Consider the following 19,220-nt stretch of genomic DNA (forward strand, 5'->3'; position numbering starts at 1 on the left):
GCATTGGCCATTTTCATTCCGAATTAGGTGTTTACAAGATCACTTTTAATAGGAATGAACTTTCATTCTGAATGAAAAGGGAATTAAACTGTCCATGTAAACGCACTCAGTGAGAGTGAAGTAAAACTTAGTATGAAAGAAATCCCGACTGCATGTCACCTGCTTGTCTGTCATAAAGGATGTCTCTACTTGTCACAACACATTAACAGCGGTTTAATATCTCATGTATTCATTATTTATTTCAGATTACACCACAGCTATTATATTTGAGAGATGTTATCTTCCTTAAGTACACCGAGCTGGCAGCTGATGCTGAGTAATGCAGATGGAAACAAAGGTTTGCCCAGTTGAAGTCGGCTGCAGAGGCTTTGAAGTCAACCACCAGGCTGCTCAAAGAAATGGGAATTCGTGGCCAAGCCCAGCGTCAGGCCATCACAGCTCTCTGTGGCACAGCCAAACAGGCGAGCCGGTGGATATGGATCAAGAGGAAAGACGCCACTTGGACCCTGAAACACCACCAACAACAGCAGCAGTGTACGAGGGAGTTAAAGCAGAGGGGGGCGCACCTGGGTCACCAGGTGTTGCTGATGAGCCCTCTGGAGGTGTCGTTGGCCTATCATCGAAACACCAGTGAAGGAGGGCACCCACCTGATGACCCCAATGACGCCTTTGCCCTCCCTGAACCCCCGCCTCTCCCCCAGCATGGCTCCAACTCTAACCCACAATCACATGTGCAACAACGATCGATCAGTTAAATGTTAGGTACGTTTTCCTCCTGTTAGTTTCTTCTCTTTTGCAGGGGGAGGTAGAGCGTACAGCCCGGTCCGGCGGGGGAGAGTTCAGTCCACACAGACGTCTCCGTGGCTCTGTCCCTTCTACACTCTTTCCTACTTTTCTATTCATCTAACCCTTTGACCCCCAGACGGCACCATCACTCCCACTCACAGTCTCAAGTATGTGCATCAGAGATTGTAACATCAAGTCCTAGACTGAACTGAACTGATATGGTTGTGGGGGACTGTGACGGCCTTAGCGTCGGCCTATCATCTTCTTTCTTGCTGGCTCTGTTGTTTACTTTGTGCAGGAAACTGGTGGGTGGAGGTGAGAGGTCATCAGCGATGCAGCACACCTGACAGGCTGAGCTCAGGAGGTTATAAATCAGACCTATAAGATCTTCTCTTTCTCTGGACCTCCAGACTGATCAACACATTTGTTTGTGTTTTGTGTTACACACACACACACACACACACACACACACACACACACACACACACACACACACACACACACACACACAGACACGCAGGGCTGCCCTCAGCACTCTGCCACCAGAGATGCATATTTGGCTCTATTTCTCTCTTGAGCCTCTTCCATCCTGTCTTCCCAGGGGAAAGTTAACTCCAGCAACACCACTTGCTTTGTTGTCTCAGACATCAAGACCGCATCAGGCCTGAGCGTGGTGGCTGTGATGGTGTCCGGGAACTTCAGCTGCCTAAGAAAGATTGACCAGGATCTGTCAGTCTCTTGAGGCTTCAGTCGGGGTGGAGGTTTCTCCCCGGCACGCACAAAAGAGACGGGGCATTTAAAGGGTGTTGCTGTTTGCTGGGTAAATAATTATTTAACACAATAATATTAATATCAGTGTATAATTAATAATGCTGATATTTTAAATAATATCACCTATAACTGTTCACTATAAAATGTTCTCTTTAAAACCTCTGAGGGTCGAACACGTCACAGCTGTCTCCTCTGGATGTTATAATCAGGACGCCTGCTCCTCAGTATTAATGATGGTCGGCGGAGCTCAGCATCAAGCATGATAATGACCCTTTCAAACTCAAATGTTATTAATACATATATTAATTAACGATGCACTGCTCTCATGAATATGCATGAGTTTATTAATACAGCACGGATCAGAGATGGAGGTGTGAAGGCACCTCTGAGCAACATCAAACAAACAACAGAGGCTTCGGCTGATTCACGTCTGTTAGTTCAGCTGCAAACGAAATATTCACATCAACAATATTCGAACCACGCACCTAAATTAATCAAACAATAAAAAATATTTCCATTTGAGCCTCAGCTTTAAAAATAATCTTTGGTCTAAGCTTTTCTATAACTCCGCCAGGATGCCGACGTCCTCACTCCCCCCCTCCTCTGTTAAATGGTATCTCCCAGGCGCACTACGTCATCAAACCACGTGATGTTTGGTATTGCCGGATTCAGGAAGCTCTCGACTTTTCAAAAATAACATTGTTTTTCTTTTATTTCTTATGTATTTCACACCAGAGCAGCCTAAACACAGTCCAAAATCACGATGAGTGGTGACAAGTCATGTCATGCCTTTTTTCAACAGGAAAAGTTACAGGATTACTCACGATCTTATGTGGAGCTGTTAGCGGGCACGTAGCTGGTTTATAAAAGGTAAGAGTCTCACTCCTACCACTATTTTTGGCTGAGATATACCGTCTAGAAAGTGGGATCATAACTTTCACGTTTCATATGGCTTTATTTGGTGATATTTTATGGTGTTTCTGTGTCATAAACAACATCAGCTATCATAATCACACCTGATTTCAATAAGGTACAATGTTTGAAGCTGGCTGAGTGTTGTTTGATCACTGATAGTACTGTTTTGAAGCAGAGTGACCGACTTGTCATTTGGAGCTCCGCCTGGATCTTTTCATGGTAAAAACACTGTAGAATGGTCATACTTTGAGCAGTCTTCTTCAAATTTGAAACAAGTGTTCATTGATAGTGTGCCTACAGCCCCACAGTGTCATTTACCTGCTCAGATGAAGCCACAGACAGTTATTCATCCTGAAACACATTTTTTATTTTATTTTAGGCAAAATCTTCAATTTTTACTGACTTCAGAGGCCCATTACTCTGTCTCTGTATCACCTAGAGTGTTTCTGACACTTTCACAAGAAACTTCAGGGAGTTTTCTTTCTGGCAAGACCTCATGCATGCATGTAGTCAGAGCGGTTCAGAGGCTACAGTCATTTTAATTTGGGTATGTCAATTTAGGCGTTTTTACTACAAAATGTGGGTGGAGTGCAAGAGGTTAAAGAATAAAAGCTGTGTGACTTAATAAATAGTCGAGAAATTACAGTCAGAACAGCGTTTGGTCAGACTGAATGGTTTTCTTTAAAAGCTGGATAACTGAATATAATGAGAGGACGTCCAGATGAAAATAAAGTTGGTCCGAAATGTCTCTGATAAAAGATGAGAAAGCTGTGGACACAATACGAGCCGCAGCAGTGGAATGAGGGTCGCACTGGATCATTTGAAAAAAGGAAGTTGTGCAGTGGGAGGAGCTATAAATATATTTATTTTATTTAAACTTTATTTGACCAGAAAAACCTCTTGAGCGTCCTGGCCGAGACAGACAGCAGCATCAGTTACAGACACACAACATAGAACAAAAAACACAGAATAAAAAATATCCAGCTCTGAAACGATGTCATGTAAAACACAAAATGAGATAAACGGTAAAATATTTAGTTATGACAAGACTTTTTGTCATTTATTTAAGTGTTACATTAATTGAGTATTTTAAAAAAATAATGTTTATAATAATGGATAAATTAATCATTAGATTATTCAACCAATCAAAATAAATTGTTAGATTAATCAATAAGACAATAATGGTTAGGTGCGGCCGTATTAATCTGATTTCTGAACAGATTTATTCAAGTTTCCTGATGCAGCTGTACAGAGAGAGTCAGCAATGACGTCTGTGTGTTATGACTCTGAGAAGAAGTTTGTCAAATTATGTAAATCAGGTGACACACTGGGAGAGGTTGTTCATATCTGCTGAGTCATGTATTTACATTTGTTTACACCACTTAGCTAAAATTTTATATTAAAAACATATTTGCTTCATCAGATCTGATCCTTTAACAAACTAACTAACCTCCATTTGCTCTCTAAATACAGTTCATTACTTGGTTTCTCTCTCAAACTTTGACTCACTGGGTTGTTTACTTTACTCAGATAGACTTAATGTCAGACGTGTCATCACAGCTGATTCCAGCTGATAATATGATTAAGAAATCCTCGCAGCTTTAATCTTAAATAAAGATTAATGTTAAATCCCAGAAATGACTGTGACGGCTGCAGATGATTCTGTCAACAAACATGAGTGATGAACCCTCACGTCTCTGCTTCCTCTCTGCATCACTGTGGCTTAAATAATGAATAAAAAGCATTAATCGCTCGCACAGCCACTTAACTCTGCACTAACCCTCCCTCCATCCCTCCTTCTGTCACCCTCCCCTCCGTGTCTCTGACGTCCTCCAAAACTTTTCTTTTACTCCTCTGTCCCATCCTGTTTCCACCTCTTCCTCTTCTCTCACACTCCTCGTCTGCCTCTCTTTCACTCCTCTCTCTACACAGAGCTTTCAGGCGACGTAATGAAGCCTGCGGCGGCCATATTGGAGGTACTCATTAGGAAACACTTGGTGAGAGGAGCTGATTGTTGGTAGAAAGGTTAAATCTTCTTGCTTCAAAGACAGAGACTGATTTTTGTGCCATTTTTAACCAGATATAATCATCTCGCTGTTTGATAAAAAGGTCAGTTTAGATTTTGCAGCATGCTGAGGTGACTGCTTTCACACAAAACATCCAAGAGTGCAGAGTTTGTACGAGCTAGCACAAATGATAATAAGCATTAAGTACAGCTTTACACACTGGCTAACCAGGATGCTAAGGATCCTCAACACAGTGTACATGTTCAAAGCTCTAGTATCATATATTGTAAATTCCCCAACTGAAATTTTAGACTTTCTCACATGAAAATAACAGATCTGTTTAAGTGGCAAAGCCCTCTCATGGTCGCAGTAATCATGACAGGAGCAAAAGAGGAAGTCAGGTGATGTTATTGCAGTTTCAATACCCATACTACACTCACTGGCCACTTTATTAGGTACACCTTGCTGGTACCAGGTTGGACCCCCTTTTTAATTCTTAGTGTCACAGATTCAACAAGGTGCTGGAAACATTCCTCAGAGATTTTGGTCCATATTGACATGATGACATCACACAGTTGCTGCAGATTTGTCGGCTGCACATCCATGATGAGAATCTCCCGTTCCAGCAAATCCCAAAGGTGCTCTATTGGACTGAGATCTGGTGACTGTGGAGGCCATTGGAGTACAGTGAACTCATTAGGCGTGTTTCCATCACAGTTTTGCGCAAAATAAATGCGATATTTCTAAAGTTTCGACAAAGTACAATTGCGAGTTGCAGGTGTTTCCATTAAAAAGTGTTTTGCGTATGAGCCGTAATTCTCGTAAAATCTCGTCCCGTGAGACTCCACTTTGTTTGCGGAAGTAAGATGGACATTCCAAATCTCTTGCGCGCTGGAACAATCATCTCGGTTGCCACTGCTGCTGTGGCAATAATCTACAACCGAAGACAAAGAGAGCGAGCAGTATTCCAAAGACAAAGTCTTTATGTGTGGCAGCGACCACAGATAAAGGATTTCTGGGAGAGGATCGTGAACAAGGAATTCACCAATGTCGTGTCTGGTGATGTATATTTGCGAAAAGAGTGTTTCCATTACACTTTTGCAATATACTTCTATATCGACACGTCTGAAAAACCACCTCATGAGAGCATAAAAACTTTTTCTCAATATTTTAGAGTTTTTTCAAAGTGTAGGTGTTTCATTACAGTTTTTTATTGTGATATTTAGGTTTTGTGCATTTCTAGGGTTAATAGAAATGCACTTATTGTCATGTTCAAGAAACCAGTTTGAGATGATGTGAGCTTTGTGACATGATGTGTTATCCTGCTGGAAGTAGCCATCAGAAGATGGGTACACTGTGGTCATAAAGGGATGGACACGCTCAGCAACAATACTCAGGTAGGCTGTGGTGTTTAAACCATGCTCAGTTGGTACTAAGAAAATCTCCCCCACACCATTACACCACCAGCAGCAGCCTGAAGCGTTGATACAAGGCAGGATGGATCCATGCTTCCATCTGAATGTGGCAGCAGAAATCCAGACTCCTCAGACCAGGCAACGTTTTGAGAGCTGCCACGTGATTGGCTGATTAGCTATTTGCATTAACCAGCAGTTGAACAGGTGTACCTAATAAAGTGGCTGGTGAGTGTATATAGTATGCCAAAAATACCAAGACTAAATTTGGTCCAATTTTGCAGTTTGCAAGCCAGCATGCTTCTTTGTATGCAGTTATTACAGCCGCTCTCCAGGGTGACCTCTGTCTCTGGCGAACTCATGGAATGGCGTTTTATTTTATCTCTATGTTAACGGGTTTATGAGTAAGAGGGTCAAAATTCAGGGCATAACGTTTTAAGGATGTAGTATGTCTGGATTGTGTGCAACAGTATGGACTTCTGAAGGGTCACTGTGCTGCGGTGTGGCCACCTTTTCAATTTATCTGAAATTCAAGCAGTGCAGGTCGCTGTGGCTCCAACAGCTGCTCGGGAATCCACAAAGGCACTGGACTGAAAGATGCGGCCTTGGTGCTGTCTGTCTGTGTCACACTTGTGTGCTTGTTGCATGAAGCCTGTTAATATTGTGTCGCAGTGGAGACTGTTTGTCACGTCGCAGCAGCTTCAATCAGAAACTAAAACAACCTTATTTTACTCATACGTTAACAACACTGTGCACATCTGCACCACAGCCCTGATCTGTCTTTAGCTCACACAGCTGTCAGACACACACGTCCACCCATAGACGGCAGCAGATACGGTTGGAGGACAGATCAACTGACATAACTTGAGAGCTTTTCAAATTGTCTCTTCCCTCCTTCCTCCCCTGGTCTCTCCCTCTCGTCTTCGGTCTCCACCTGTCACTTCCTCCCTCCCTCTCTCCTCCCATCAGTCCTGCAGAGCCTCCATTAGCTCCTGTTACTGTTGTTTTAACTGACACTCCCAATGCCCTGTGCCTGACACACACACACACACACACACACACACACACACACACACACACACACACACACACACCACTTATCTAAAGTTGGCTCTTGAGCATGCGGAGCTGTCAGAGTGATGGAGTAAAGTGCTCTTCTGTTCTAGTTTGTACACGTCCGTCTTTTTCTGTCTTTTGACCCGTCCTCTCATTTGTCAGCCTGTCTGTGTCGTCCAGACGTGTGTCTCTTAATACATACGGTTAATCTGCATTTGAGTCAGTCAGGTACTCTAACTATTGTGTGTGTGTGTGTGTGTGTGTGTGTGTGTGTGTGTGTGTGTGTGTGTGTGAGCCTCTGCCAGAGACTGACTCTGTCTCCAGGTCAGTCAGTGAGACATTTTGTTCAGTCAGTCAGGAGGTTTGATGAACGGTAAATGACACCAAGTCAAATAAACTTTATTGTCAACATCAGGGATTTTATAAGACCACTGCTACTACTAATTGTAATAATGATACAAATAATACTTTATTTATTTATATAGTACTTTTCAACAGTCAGACACACACGGCTGATTATTTACTGCTGAATTACAGCTCACAACTCGCACCAACCCAAACTTCCTGGTGCAGACTATTTACTGGAGTTTACCAGCTTGTCGCTCATGCTGCATCTGAGGATAATTACAAGCACGGCTGTTCTCGGCTTTCAATGTCCGATACTCCACCACTAATATTTTCATCACGTCTCGTCTCACGAAAACGAAACACAGATTTGGCCTTCGTTTTTTTTATTATCAATATCTACTTTTAGATCGTCATTGTCTCGTTTTCTTGACGGGAAAAAGTTTCGTCAACAAAATAACACCGCCTCAATGCTCTTTGACCATGTGCTATAGATCATTTAAATAGTATGTTCAACCAATAATCTTTTATTATTAGCTAAGCTTAAATTACTGTCAACTTTTGGAGGTCAAACATGAACACAAAGTATCCTGATCATCCGGTGTGTGTGTCACCTCAGTCTTCTACTTCACTCTTATCACTGAGTCCTCTGTTTTTCTGTGCTGTCACTCAGTTTAGCCTCTATGGAGATAGATTTGTTTCATAATTATGTGTGTGAACAGATCAACAATCTGTGTGTAAATGGCGTAGAACTGAGATCCACAAATGTTTTTTCGGTTTACAAATAAAAACTGAGTCACAAATGCCTGTTTGAAAGTTGTAAATGTTAGGAAGATATTCACAAATGCTTTTCATTACAAATGAATTTAATGTATTCACAGAAATGTGTTTGTGTATTTGCAGATCCGTTTTATACTTGCAAAATATTTTTGTGAGTTTACAAAATTTTTTTGTATTTGTGGAAGGTGTTTTATATTTACAGATGACACATTTACACACAGACTGTTGATCTGTTCACACACATAATTATGAAACAAATCTATCTCCATAAGCCTCGTTGTGATAGAGCTAATATTAGCACTGACAAACCATCATAACATCATTTTCAAAGACGGGAAAAACTAAATGTTACAACGGAGAGGACGAATGTCAACAGGGACATCTGCATTTTGTGTGAGGCCATGAAGTGCTGCAGGAGCACCTCCACATGATCACACTAACAGGCTGCAGGCACGCAGATGAAAAGTATTTAAACACAGAAGGAATTTGGCCCGAGGCCGCGCGCGCCGCTGACATGAAATAAATGTGTAGGCAATGAATGTGGGTTCAGTGGCTGGTTGAAGGACACTTAGCTAATGATGGTGACACACTAGCTGTTGGAAACTGACCTCAGACCATTCAGTTATGGATGCTCTAATCCAAACAGCCTGCCTTGCCCTTGACATGAAAGCTATTTGTGCAGCAGTGAACTATTCACTGGGAGACATTCAGCAGCAAAACAGTAAATTAAATTCATCCCCACAATTTAGCTTGAACTGCTGAGAAAATTACAGGTTTCATTCAGATATGCAAAAGTAGTCAGTAGATGATTAGTCTAACTGTATGATTACTGGGCAACACACAAGTAAAGATGACATTTAAAGATTCTCATGTTGTGCAAGCGACTGTGTTTCAGATAAAGAAGTCAGAGAACATTTGACAAGCAAGCTGTCGTTTTGTCGCCACATTTTCAAAGACTGGCATCATGTTTTTGTATAAAAACTTTTTTAAATGTGTTTCTGCAGGGATAAAATGCCTCAAAGCCACAAAAGTAGATTTAACATAACTGCATGAACCCGACCCACAGTGTGATGTAGTGCCAGCACACAGACACTTCATCACACTGTCCTGAAACAGCTCCAGCTAAACTCTGCAGAGATATATAGCAACACATCTGCTTGTTTCTTTGTGCAGGTGCGAATGCAGACAAAGGAAAAAACAAACAAAAAAAAAAAAAAAAAACACATCCTCAAATTTTGCGAGGACCCTCTGATATATTCCCCCTCAGCAAATTCATGTTGCAATGTTGGTTGAGGGATGACATGCTTCCATGTCACCGGACACAGAAGTGTGAACAGTGACGTGCACTCCCGCTGTGCAGGTAGTCAGAGCTAACCAGCCGTGAGCAGCTACTGTCGGACTTTCTGTGTCTCTGCAGGAAAGACAGGAAGTCCAGTGGAGCTTTTAAAAATCACCAGAAACACATTTACACATGTTGTAGCTCAGCTAGCTGCTCTGATGCCGGAGGCAACCTGCAGGGTTTAAAAATAAGCCAAAAACTGCAGTTCCTGTAATGTCCACTTGAGGCTGGCCCCAAGAGCCAATCAGTCCCCTCAGACCCCTATTAAAATGTTAAAATGTCCAACTTTACAGTAGAAATAAACATGTTTACAGCCTGGTACAAAAAACAGTTTTGGTTTCTGTGGCTAATTTAACTGTACAGGGGCTGAATTTTAATATAATGCACCTGTATACATTTTCTTCAGGTTCAAAGTTAAACATAATTAAGGGTGTGTCCACTCTGCGTTACAGGTGGGTGCCACTTGTTGACAAGTTGCTACCACAGTGACAACTGGTCAGGCAACATAACCATGGGGTAACCCCAGATCACAGAGTATAGCCGTAGCTGTTGCTATTTTAGTTTTCAGGACTCATTTATGCTCAACATTAGAGACAGAGACAGACGGAGTCTCCTGTTTGTACTCTGCATTCATTTCATCCATGTTTGTGCACATTTCCTGAGCGCTTACTGAGACAGATGAAACGAAGCAGTAACACCAGAGATCATGGAGGCAGTGTTGCGTAGTTCAAATGAGATACGACTGCAGGAGAAGAAGAAGAAATCTAAATGATAGCGGAACAGAACAAATCTGTAATATAGTGTGCTGAATTCTCTGTCCACATGTCAGGATGCATGTAATCTCTCAAGACAGATTCTGCAATTTACATTGTAGGGGGGGCATTGAGGTTGAACGATGCTGCGCTTTAGCGAATCACAATGGAGGGGGCGTGGCCGAGACGTGCAGGTGTCCCCAGGAAATGTGTACCTACAGAAAGAGCAAGCTCCGTGTCCATGGCGACCGCTCCACCCAAAACGCCGTCTCGTCAACGTGAAAAACATGGACAACAGCACAACTTACAAGCATTGTGCATCCACCAGCACACCTTCCACTCCTCACGACAGGAAAAAAAGGGCATTAGCGGCAACGTTTTTACTGCTGTTTGGTTCAAGTTGCAGATAGGAGTGTAACACTGGGGGCACTGCCGGAAGTGAAGGGGGTGAGCGATCCCCGAGACCCCTGCACTTCCGTTAGTCGAAAAACTCTGGGCAGTGCCTCCAGAGGTACAGGAAGAAAAAAAAATGTATTTATATATTTATTTTTTTACCGATGGATTTCCAGATCGGGATGTATGTAATGGCTGCAAAGACCACCACTGTCTACAACGCTGCATCCATATAAATGTAAACTCTTATGACTGACTTTTCCTCTTCTCATATGAAGCCAGGGACAACAGCAACATTTAACAAAGGCAACGATACAAAATTCAGCTCCATTACAGCTCACAAGGTTCACTGACAAAACAACTGTCTGACACTTAACATGTTTTCCAAACAAATACAACATGCTAACGTTATTAGCACAAGCCTATGGCATTTTAAATACAACATGCTAACGTTATTAGCACAAGCCTATGGCATTTTACATTGTATAAATTAGCCTAGCAGCTAGCAGAGATTTCCTCTGCTCATATGAAGCCAGGATAAATCACACACAAGACTTAAAATGCTATTTTAGTGGAGGCTTTATTGTCTTCACAATTTATTGTTTCTTATCTGTGAAATTAAAGTAAATCAAAGCTTTGTCTCCACTGAGGGAAATGGTTTCAGCTTACAGAGACAGACAGGAGGTCTGCGTCACTGCGACGTGGAGTTACATTTCTGGGGAGGTGCACGTCAGGCTACGGCATAAACAATGCGTCGACACAGAGCCTATTCTGTAGGTATGTCATCAATTAAACGCAGAAGTATAAATCCCACTTTAGTCATAGCCCTGCTGTTTATCATGGTGTAGTCAATATCAGTGTTCATCATCTCTAAATACACAGTGACACTCTGAATCCATGTGTTGTGTTTGATGCCACAGAAGAAGAAGAAATCTGCTGTCACTACATGACATGATGCTAACAGTAGCAGCAGCTAGGCTACCATCTGCAGTAAGTTTTGAACTCGTGTCACCTCCAATAATATTTTGGTATCAGCCACCCAGAAGACTGTGACTGTGTTCAGATCAGCCAGTGTTCTTCTTCAGGAGTTTTGGCGAGCTTGGCAGAAAAAGTGGTATTTGTATTCCAACAAGAATCTTATTAACAAAGTAAAACTAGCATTAAAATGATTATACTCATTACAACATTCTCTAATTACAACGAGAGATGGCAAAGGAACTGGTTTTACTTTTTCTCTTGCCCCCGTTATTGCACTTTATTGGAATCATTAAGACTGTCTGCAAACAGTTTCTGTCTGAGCACCATGTGCTTGATTGTCGCTTCCTCTTACAACTTTAATTTGAGCAAATAAAATTGACATGAAAATTGCCCAATTCATCTTTGCAATTACAGGAGAGGCTTGTTTGGCTGCTTCAGAAGAAGAAATGAATCTTCTCCATTTTCATTTGGTCTTCAGACTGCTCTCAGATCAGTCAGGCATCACTTGAAAAAAATGGCAATAATCCTTAACAGATGTGTTTCCTGGTAGGTGGAGGCATCGAGTGTGAGACGGCTGACTTCACTCTGCTGTTAACAGACGTCTGTTAAACTCCAGGCAGAATTAAAGTGATTCAACACAAGATATTCAACAACCTGTTTCTCTGTTTTCACTTCTTTTCTCCAGCGTTTTCTTCTTTTATCTTCCCCTGTCCTTCTCTCTTTCTGTCACCTTTCTTCCTTTGCCTGTTTCTTTCCACCTCTGTTTTCATCCTCAGCTCCAGGGCCTTCATCTTCACCTTGTTTACCACGTCCCTGCCTTTTTTTAAATCATTTTCACATGAAGAAGAGTCTTAGGAGAGTTAATCTGGGATCCTTGACCTCTCTGACCATCTGTTCTTAAGATGCGGGGTGACTGAAGTTTGTCTCTGAATCAGGGCAGGTGGCTGTTTACCTGCACAGCTCAGAGCCCCGTGTGAAGAGATGTCTTCCAAAATTAAACATGACTTTATTGATCAGTGAAATAAAACGCAGTATGTAGCTGTGTTGAGAATGATACTTTAGGTCCTGTGTTGACGATCTTTCACAATCTGGAAGCACCACAGGATGAATTTTACATGCTCTGATAGATTTCAAAGCCTGTGTCAATGCAACCTGTTGGTAAATATAAAAATGAAGTGAGTACTCACTTGCTGCAGGTCCACTCCTCCCTGCGCCACAGAGAACAGAGGGTGAGAGCCAAAGTCTGACGCCTCGAACACCTTCAGCCGCCACAGAGAGACACAAGCAGAGTCAACATGACAGTTAGACCTCCGATCTGATCAAACTTTCACAGCCATGATGTCACTGCAGAGCAACCGCATAAACCACAGCACTGTACAAACTCTGGATTCATGAGCCTTCAGGGCACTTTCACACCTGCAGTTTGGATCTTTTGATCTGGAAGATGTTACACAGACTGGCCGGTAACTCAGTGACGACAGTTTTTACGTGCTCCTGTGTGATGTGCACAAAGATATACACAACTGCTTCCTTGAGACTTCCCAGCAGAGGATGGCTTTAAGAGTTTAGCTTTTAAAATGATGCTAAAATCAGTCACATATCTGCTGTGCTGTCATTAAATACTGCAGCTGATCAGGTTTGATTTCACACAACGAACAAACAGCACCAGAGTTCCTCCTTTTCAGGCGGACTCTGTCTGCTTGTTTAGTCTACAGCAGCCTTCAACGACCAAACAGCTGGACTGAGATCGCCTTCGAGCGAACTCTGATGTGGTTTGTTTTGTGGTGTGAAAGTGAAGCAGATCAATCAGAGGATTTTATCGTCCCTCTGCCTGGCTTTTCTGACAATTCCTGCATAGTACAGCTTCAAGAAAATGACTTCCATGATATGAAACCTCATTTTGTAACCATGGAAACATGCATACACGTCCATATGTGAGTCTGGATATTTTCTCTGGTCAAGTTAACGGAGTTAGACCAGAGGTGTGTCGAGAGACCACACAGTAAGCCAGACTACTACACAATATTATGACCTGTCAATATTTTAAATATAATGAGGTCTCTTTGCAGACGTAACTAATGAAACTCATAATGAGTTATTTTATGGTGAGAAGAGAGAAATAAATAAACCCATCGGACTCAGTAAAGTGCTGCGTGACCTGCTGTCAGCCACCAGAATCTGATTTTCCTCTGTAGGTCCATTTGCTACTGCAACATTTCTTCTTACAACAGTTTGTATCTTCGTTTCTTACGACTCAGCATCTCAGGATTTAGGAAAATTTGTGGTAAGGAGCTGTAGCGATATATATGTGACATGATGTGACAGATGTACATAACTTTAAGTTACTCGGCGAAGTGTTACAAGGGACACAAACAGCGGTCTGGGTGAAAGTCCTGTGTTTGTTTGATCCGTCCTTTGACCTTGACCTCCTCCTCACACAGATTTGTCGCTCTTCATACCATGTGACCTGACTTCCTCCTTTGCTCCTGTCACATGATGCATGACGGCCTACAGTGCAGAGGTCACATGATCACATTCCTTCAACTCATGACTGAATCAGTTACTTGCAAGTTATAATGAATTACTTTTCGTAGGTATACGTACGAACAGTGAATGAGAACAGCATCACTTCTGATGATGTGGGATTATATCACCAAAACTGTCCAATCAATGAGCTACCTGTCAGTCTATCTGACTTTATGATTACAGCTCCTGGTGTGAATGAATATTCTTACTTCTTATTTCTTTGGTATGTGGCCATGGTACAAGCGGGATAATGCCCTTCACTTCACTTCACTTCATCACTTTTTAACGGCTGAGGTGGACGATGGACACCTCGCTGGGCATTATCCCTTACTCATTTAGAATAGAGCACACGTTTCTTAATATTTTCATGTCTGAAATAAATATAAATAACATTTAAAATGAAATGAAAACATGGAAAACAGCAACTGTGCTATGTTTTGTACAGTTTTGTAATCAGCATTACATTTCAATAACTAAAAGAAAACAACCAAAGTAAAGTAAACGTCACTATTGTAAATATTATTTATAATAAATCATCAAAGTTTTGGGAAAAAAAGAGTTATTTTCATTTTTTGGCTGCCAGGCCAGTAAAACTCTGATCTGTGGGGATAAAAAATGTTATGTTGGACACTGAGTAATAAACCAATTATTTCATCCCCTTATTGACAATTTTTTTTCCCCCCAGTTTTGCTGCTGTTACATCTTCTTAGTATTATGAGGCCGCATAAACCAAACCCAATAATCCAAAAAAGATAAGAAGTTAATTTAGTTTCCTCTTTATTGGCAGATGAGAAGATGAGCGAGAACGGAAAAAGAATTGAATGAACAGTTTATTGATCCCTGAGGGGAAACGTAGTTGTCACACAGTGACTTGTACACACAGGAACTGATAAAGGTGTGGTGGCAGTAAAAACCTTTCTGAGTACTTTCTGAGGGTGAAGCAGAGTCTCCGACACAGCCGCCATCTTGGGAACGGGAAAAAAGTGACCTTGTTTTATTGAATCCTCTTTGCTGTAATATTGACTTTACCTTTCAGATGAGGAGACGTGAGGATGATTTTGGAGCTCTGAGGCTGAAGCTCCATTTTTACACATTCCTAATATTTAGGACATTTATTCCCACTGATGACTACAGTGACACCTCACAGTGCTCATCCACAAATAAACCAAATGCCACAGACAACACATCCACGGGCAATCTCTGTCACAGTCCAATGATGTGTGACCAAGTACAGACAGATCTCAGTTGTGCCTCTCTCTCAGGGAAAATCATCCGTAGCTCAAACTGACCAAATGACAACCTGCATACGGCTGAGCTCCGATGCACCGCCGAGGCTGAGTGCACACAGCAAGATTCAACCAATTAAGCATCAGTGTTTCCGTCCCTGAAAACTTTTCAGAGCTCAAGGTACTTTGAAAAACCTACAGGGAGAAATCGTTAAAGATGCAGGATTTTCTTTGGTTTCGTAATACGTTTAATTGGGGCTAAACCAGGTCAGCTCATTTGGATCGTCCCAATTTAACTCTCTCACACCACTTCAGCTCAGGTGAAGAAGAATATCAATATGTGGCACAGCTCCTGTTGAGCTGAAAGAGAAACTTCACACAGGGCTGAAAAGATTTTTGCTCTCCTCTCTGATTGAAAATCTCAAGTCTGTTTCAGTGTGTTGTGCTGAACATGTGACCACGACCAACAGTGATGTCACGGGGCCCTGAGGTGCACCTGTACATCACTGCAGCCGGAGAAGTGAAACCACCAGAGGTCAGAAAAAAGAAGATTCATTAAGATTCCCTTGTGCTTAAAACTCCTTGGTAGAAGATTCAGATAATGACAGAGAATTGTGTCAGTAAAAACTTTTTTTTTTTTCAATAAACAGCCATCGTACAATCTGCACACATCAGTGTCAGCGGTGTGAACTGTCCGGTCTGAGCTTGACTCAAGCCGGCTGATGGCGTCACCTGACACTCAGCTAGTCAAACAACAGCCAATCAGCTTGTAGTGAAGTTCGCTGGTTAAGTCCTGTCCATCTGACTTTAGATACCAAAACACCAGCCTGTGTTTAACAAACTCAACCAACCCTGCTGTGCATTGTGGGACACTGTCTGTTCCTAAAAGCCACATGATTGGTTAAAAACTGCTTCATGTCTGTGTTTTCATTGGGTTATTGGTAAAATATAACTTATGGACATGTTTATCAAAGTTTCTAATTTTCTAATAGAGAAAAACTTTCTACTGTGATGAGTGTTTATATCATTAATATCGGAGGGCTCCAGAGAGAAGTTAAAGGTCTGAACGGTTTCCCGAAGCCATCGGGATCTTCTGGGAAATCTGGCCACCATTTTGCATAATAACATTTGGTTGCAAATTGATGTAAATAAAATGTAATTTTCATTTTCTTTTCCAGTCTTGACTATATTACTCCAATCACATGATCTAATTGCCTGAATCAACGGCATATGGTAATCTATTAAAATCAGTTATTAGCATAATCAGCTCCAGCTCTGAACAGCCCCAGTACGCACTGTAACCATCAGAAATACTTGATGTGATTATACTGGAGAACAGCTTGGGTAAGCATCATGACAGAAGAGCTGAAAGGGCAGAGAAGTAAAGCCACTTCTTCCTCCTGTTTGTCAGTGAGCAGCTGTTTTGTGAAAAAACTATAAATTTGTGTTTAAAGATCTCCAGAGGAGCTGAGAGCCACAGACAGGAAGAGAAGTCAGTAAGTACTGAGAGAAGGACTAACAATTGCCTCAAGGCGTTCTTGAGATATGTTCACATGAATGAGACGTATGTACGAATGGACGGACAACCTGAAAACATAATGTCTCTGGCTACAGCTGTCTCTGGTGTGGAGGCAAAAACATGTTACAAAACGGTTTAGTTTGAATCACCAACTCTGTGAGAGGACACCAGTTTAAACCTCCAGACTAACATGTTGCACATGAAGAAANGCTGGGAATCTCTAGGCACCTCACGATTCGATTCAATTCCGATTCTGAGGGCAACGATTTCAATTATAAAACGATTCTTGATAGAATAGAAAATTTACACTAGATACTGAAAACATTATTATAATAAAGCTGGGAACACATATCCAGTGCATACAAACTGTATTACTTACTGTGGTGAGATGACTACACTCCACCAGTCTCCTCCTCATCCACAAATCTCAACGGGACTCTCCTGTCCCTCGTTGACCTCCTCGACATTTCTCCTCCAGTAAACTATAACTGACTATAACTATCTATGAACTATAAAAACACCAACTATGGCAAAACTACGAACTATGGTGAAAACACGGCAAAAAACACAAAGAAAACACGGCATAAAAAAAACTCAAAAGCTCTCACAAAAACACAAATACTATTATTTACAACACTAAATATTATTTACAAAGAAAATGCCACCCAAACTCCGCTAAATCACTCCAACTTGCACTCTCCTCATCAGCTGTCACTCTCCTCCTGCTGTGCTCACTTCCCTTCCCTCCTCCACAGGTAATGACGTCACTACCGTAATATACCGTATATCACTGGAAAGCTGTCAAGGTGTTACGGTAATTTGAAAATAAATATAAAAATAAAATTAAAATCGATTATGAGTTTTCCACATCGATGCTCGCATCATTCAAGACAGAATCTCGATGCATCTAAAAATCGATTTTTTCCCCACCCCTAGTGAATCATAGATTAAACTTTAAACTATGGTAAATGTTTTTAAATTTATTGTCCAAACAGAATCAACAAAATGAATGCTCTGTTGTGGACACGGCTCTACGTTGAGAAGACGGTGCTAATGCTGCAAATTCATGCTGCTGATGATCGTATCATTATAGCTAGTCAACACACACACACACACACACACACACACACACACAAATATTACCTCTCTACCATCCACACACACACATCTGTCTGGTGAACAGTCCTGATCTGTGATGAATAAACATGAAAAATGCTTCATTTGTTCCTGCTGGATGGGTGGTGACAGGAGCTGCCACTCACTATGCATGACTTATCAAATGGACGTTTAACAAGTGTGTGTGTGTGTGTGTGTGTGTGTGTGTGTGTGTGTGTGTGTGCGTGTTTTCTGTAACATTCAAATTGCAAACTAAGGCAAATTCTCTGAAGATAAATTATGTATCAGCTCATTCATCCATCCATTCCTCCATCTTTACCTCCATCTATCCATCTATCCGACCCATTAATCCGTCCACCCGTGCCTCCATCCCTCCCTCTCCTACCATTGTCTATAAACCTGATTTTCATGCCTCCATCCATCTTTCTCTTTAGTCTTCTACTTCACTATGACACTCTCTTACCTCCCCTCTTGCTGTTAATCACTGGATACCTCTCAGCTTCCTGCATGTTTCCTCCATCCATCATTTGTCTGTCGTCTTGTGGCTGATTTAGCTTCTGTGATGTTTTATGTTTAGTTTATCTGGTGGCGCTGATGTTGCCAAATGATTTCCTGGAACTTAGTCACCCTTCATGCTCTCACCTGGTTTCCTGCCAGCAGCACAGTTCCTGGGGTCGGGCTGGGTCGGTACGGAATAGTTGCTCCCTTTGGCGGAGACTGAAGAGGAGGAGAGATGAAGAAGAGTTGAGAAGGGAAGAGGAAACAAAAAGAATGAAAACAGGTAAATGTTTATCGAGCATCACAGAGTGGTAAATCAGTGTGAGTTATGTCTCATATCTGGTTCTTAGAGGACCAGGAAACGTATTCACAAAGCTTTCTAGCACAAAGAGTTTCCCCTTAAAGTTAAGACTAGGTCGTGGTAAAGATAACACTTACTCACAGAGCATCTCAGACCTTAAGAGAACTCCTGAGGTGAAAAACCTTTTAACCATAACAAATGTCAGAAAGACAAAGAGGTCAGAGAAATATTCTCCAAACGCTGGATGACAGTGAGTTAATAAAATGCCACAGATTAGATCGTGCAGGGATGACGTTTGTGGTCGATCTTATTAGGGATAGACTGACAAAAGGGCCTGTCTGTGACATCAATCACATCTGTTAAAAGAATGCATCATTCCCAGCAACGGGGTCAACTAGAAAACTGTCCCAAATCACTCAGAATCAGAATCAGAATCAGAAATACTTTATTGATCCCCGAGGGGAAATTATTTATGTTACAGGTGCTCCTTGCAAGAGAGGA

General features: G+C 41.7%; 1 protein-coding gene across 3 annotated transcripts in view; it reads right to left on the reverse strand.

The window, feature by feature from the left end:
* Positions 1-19,220, reverse strand: part of pcbp4 (poly(rC) binding protein 4) — a 536,281-nt gene that overhangs the window by 349,548 nt on the left and 167,513 nt on the right. For all 3 annotated transcript variants that reach the window (XR_007569440.1, XM_050037692.1, XM_050037691.1), the window contains exons 9-10: positions 18,563-18,637; positions 12,721-12,792 (exon numbers count right to left, since the gene is read on the reverse strand). Coding sequence is in view for 2 of the 3 variants with exons in the window: in XM_050037692.1 (XP_049893649.1) it covers positions 12,721-12,792; positions 18,563-18,637 (147 nt within the window). In the remaining variant the exon portion in view is untranslated. The remainder of the gene's footprint in view (positions 1-12,720; positions 12,793-18,562; positions 18,638-19,220) is intronic.

The sequence above is a fragment of the Epinephelus moara genome, chromosome 24, assembly GCF_006386435.1.
Source record: "Epinephelus moara isolate mb chromosome 24, YSFRI_EMoa_1.0, whole genome shotgun sequence".
In the NCBI taxonomy this organism is placed as follows: Eukaryota; Metazoa; Chordata; class Actinopteri; order Perciformes; family Serranidae; genus Epinephelus; species Epinephelus moara.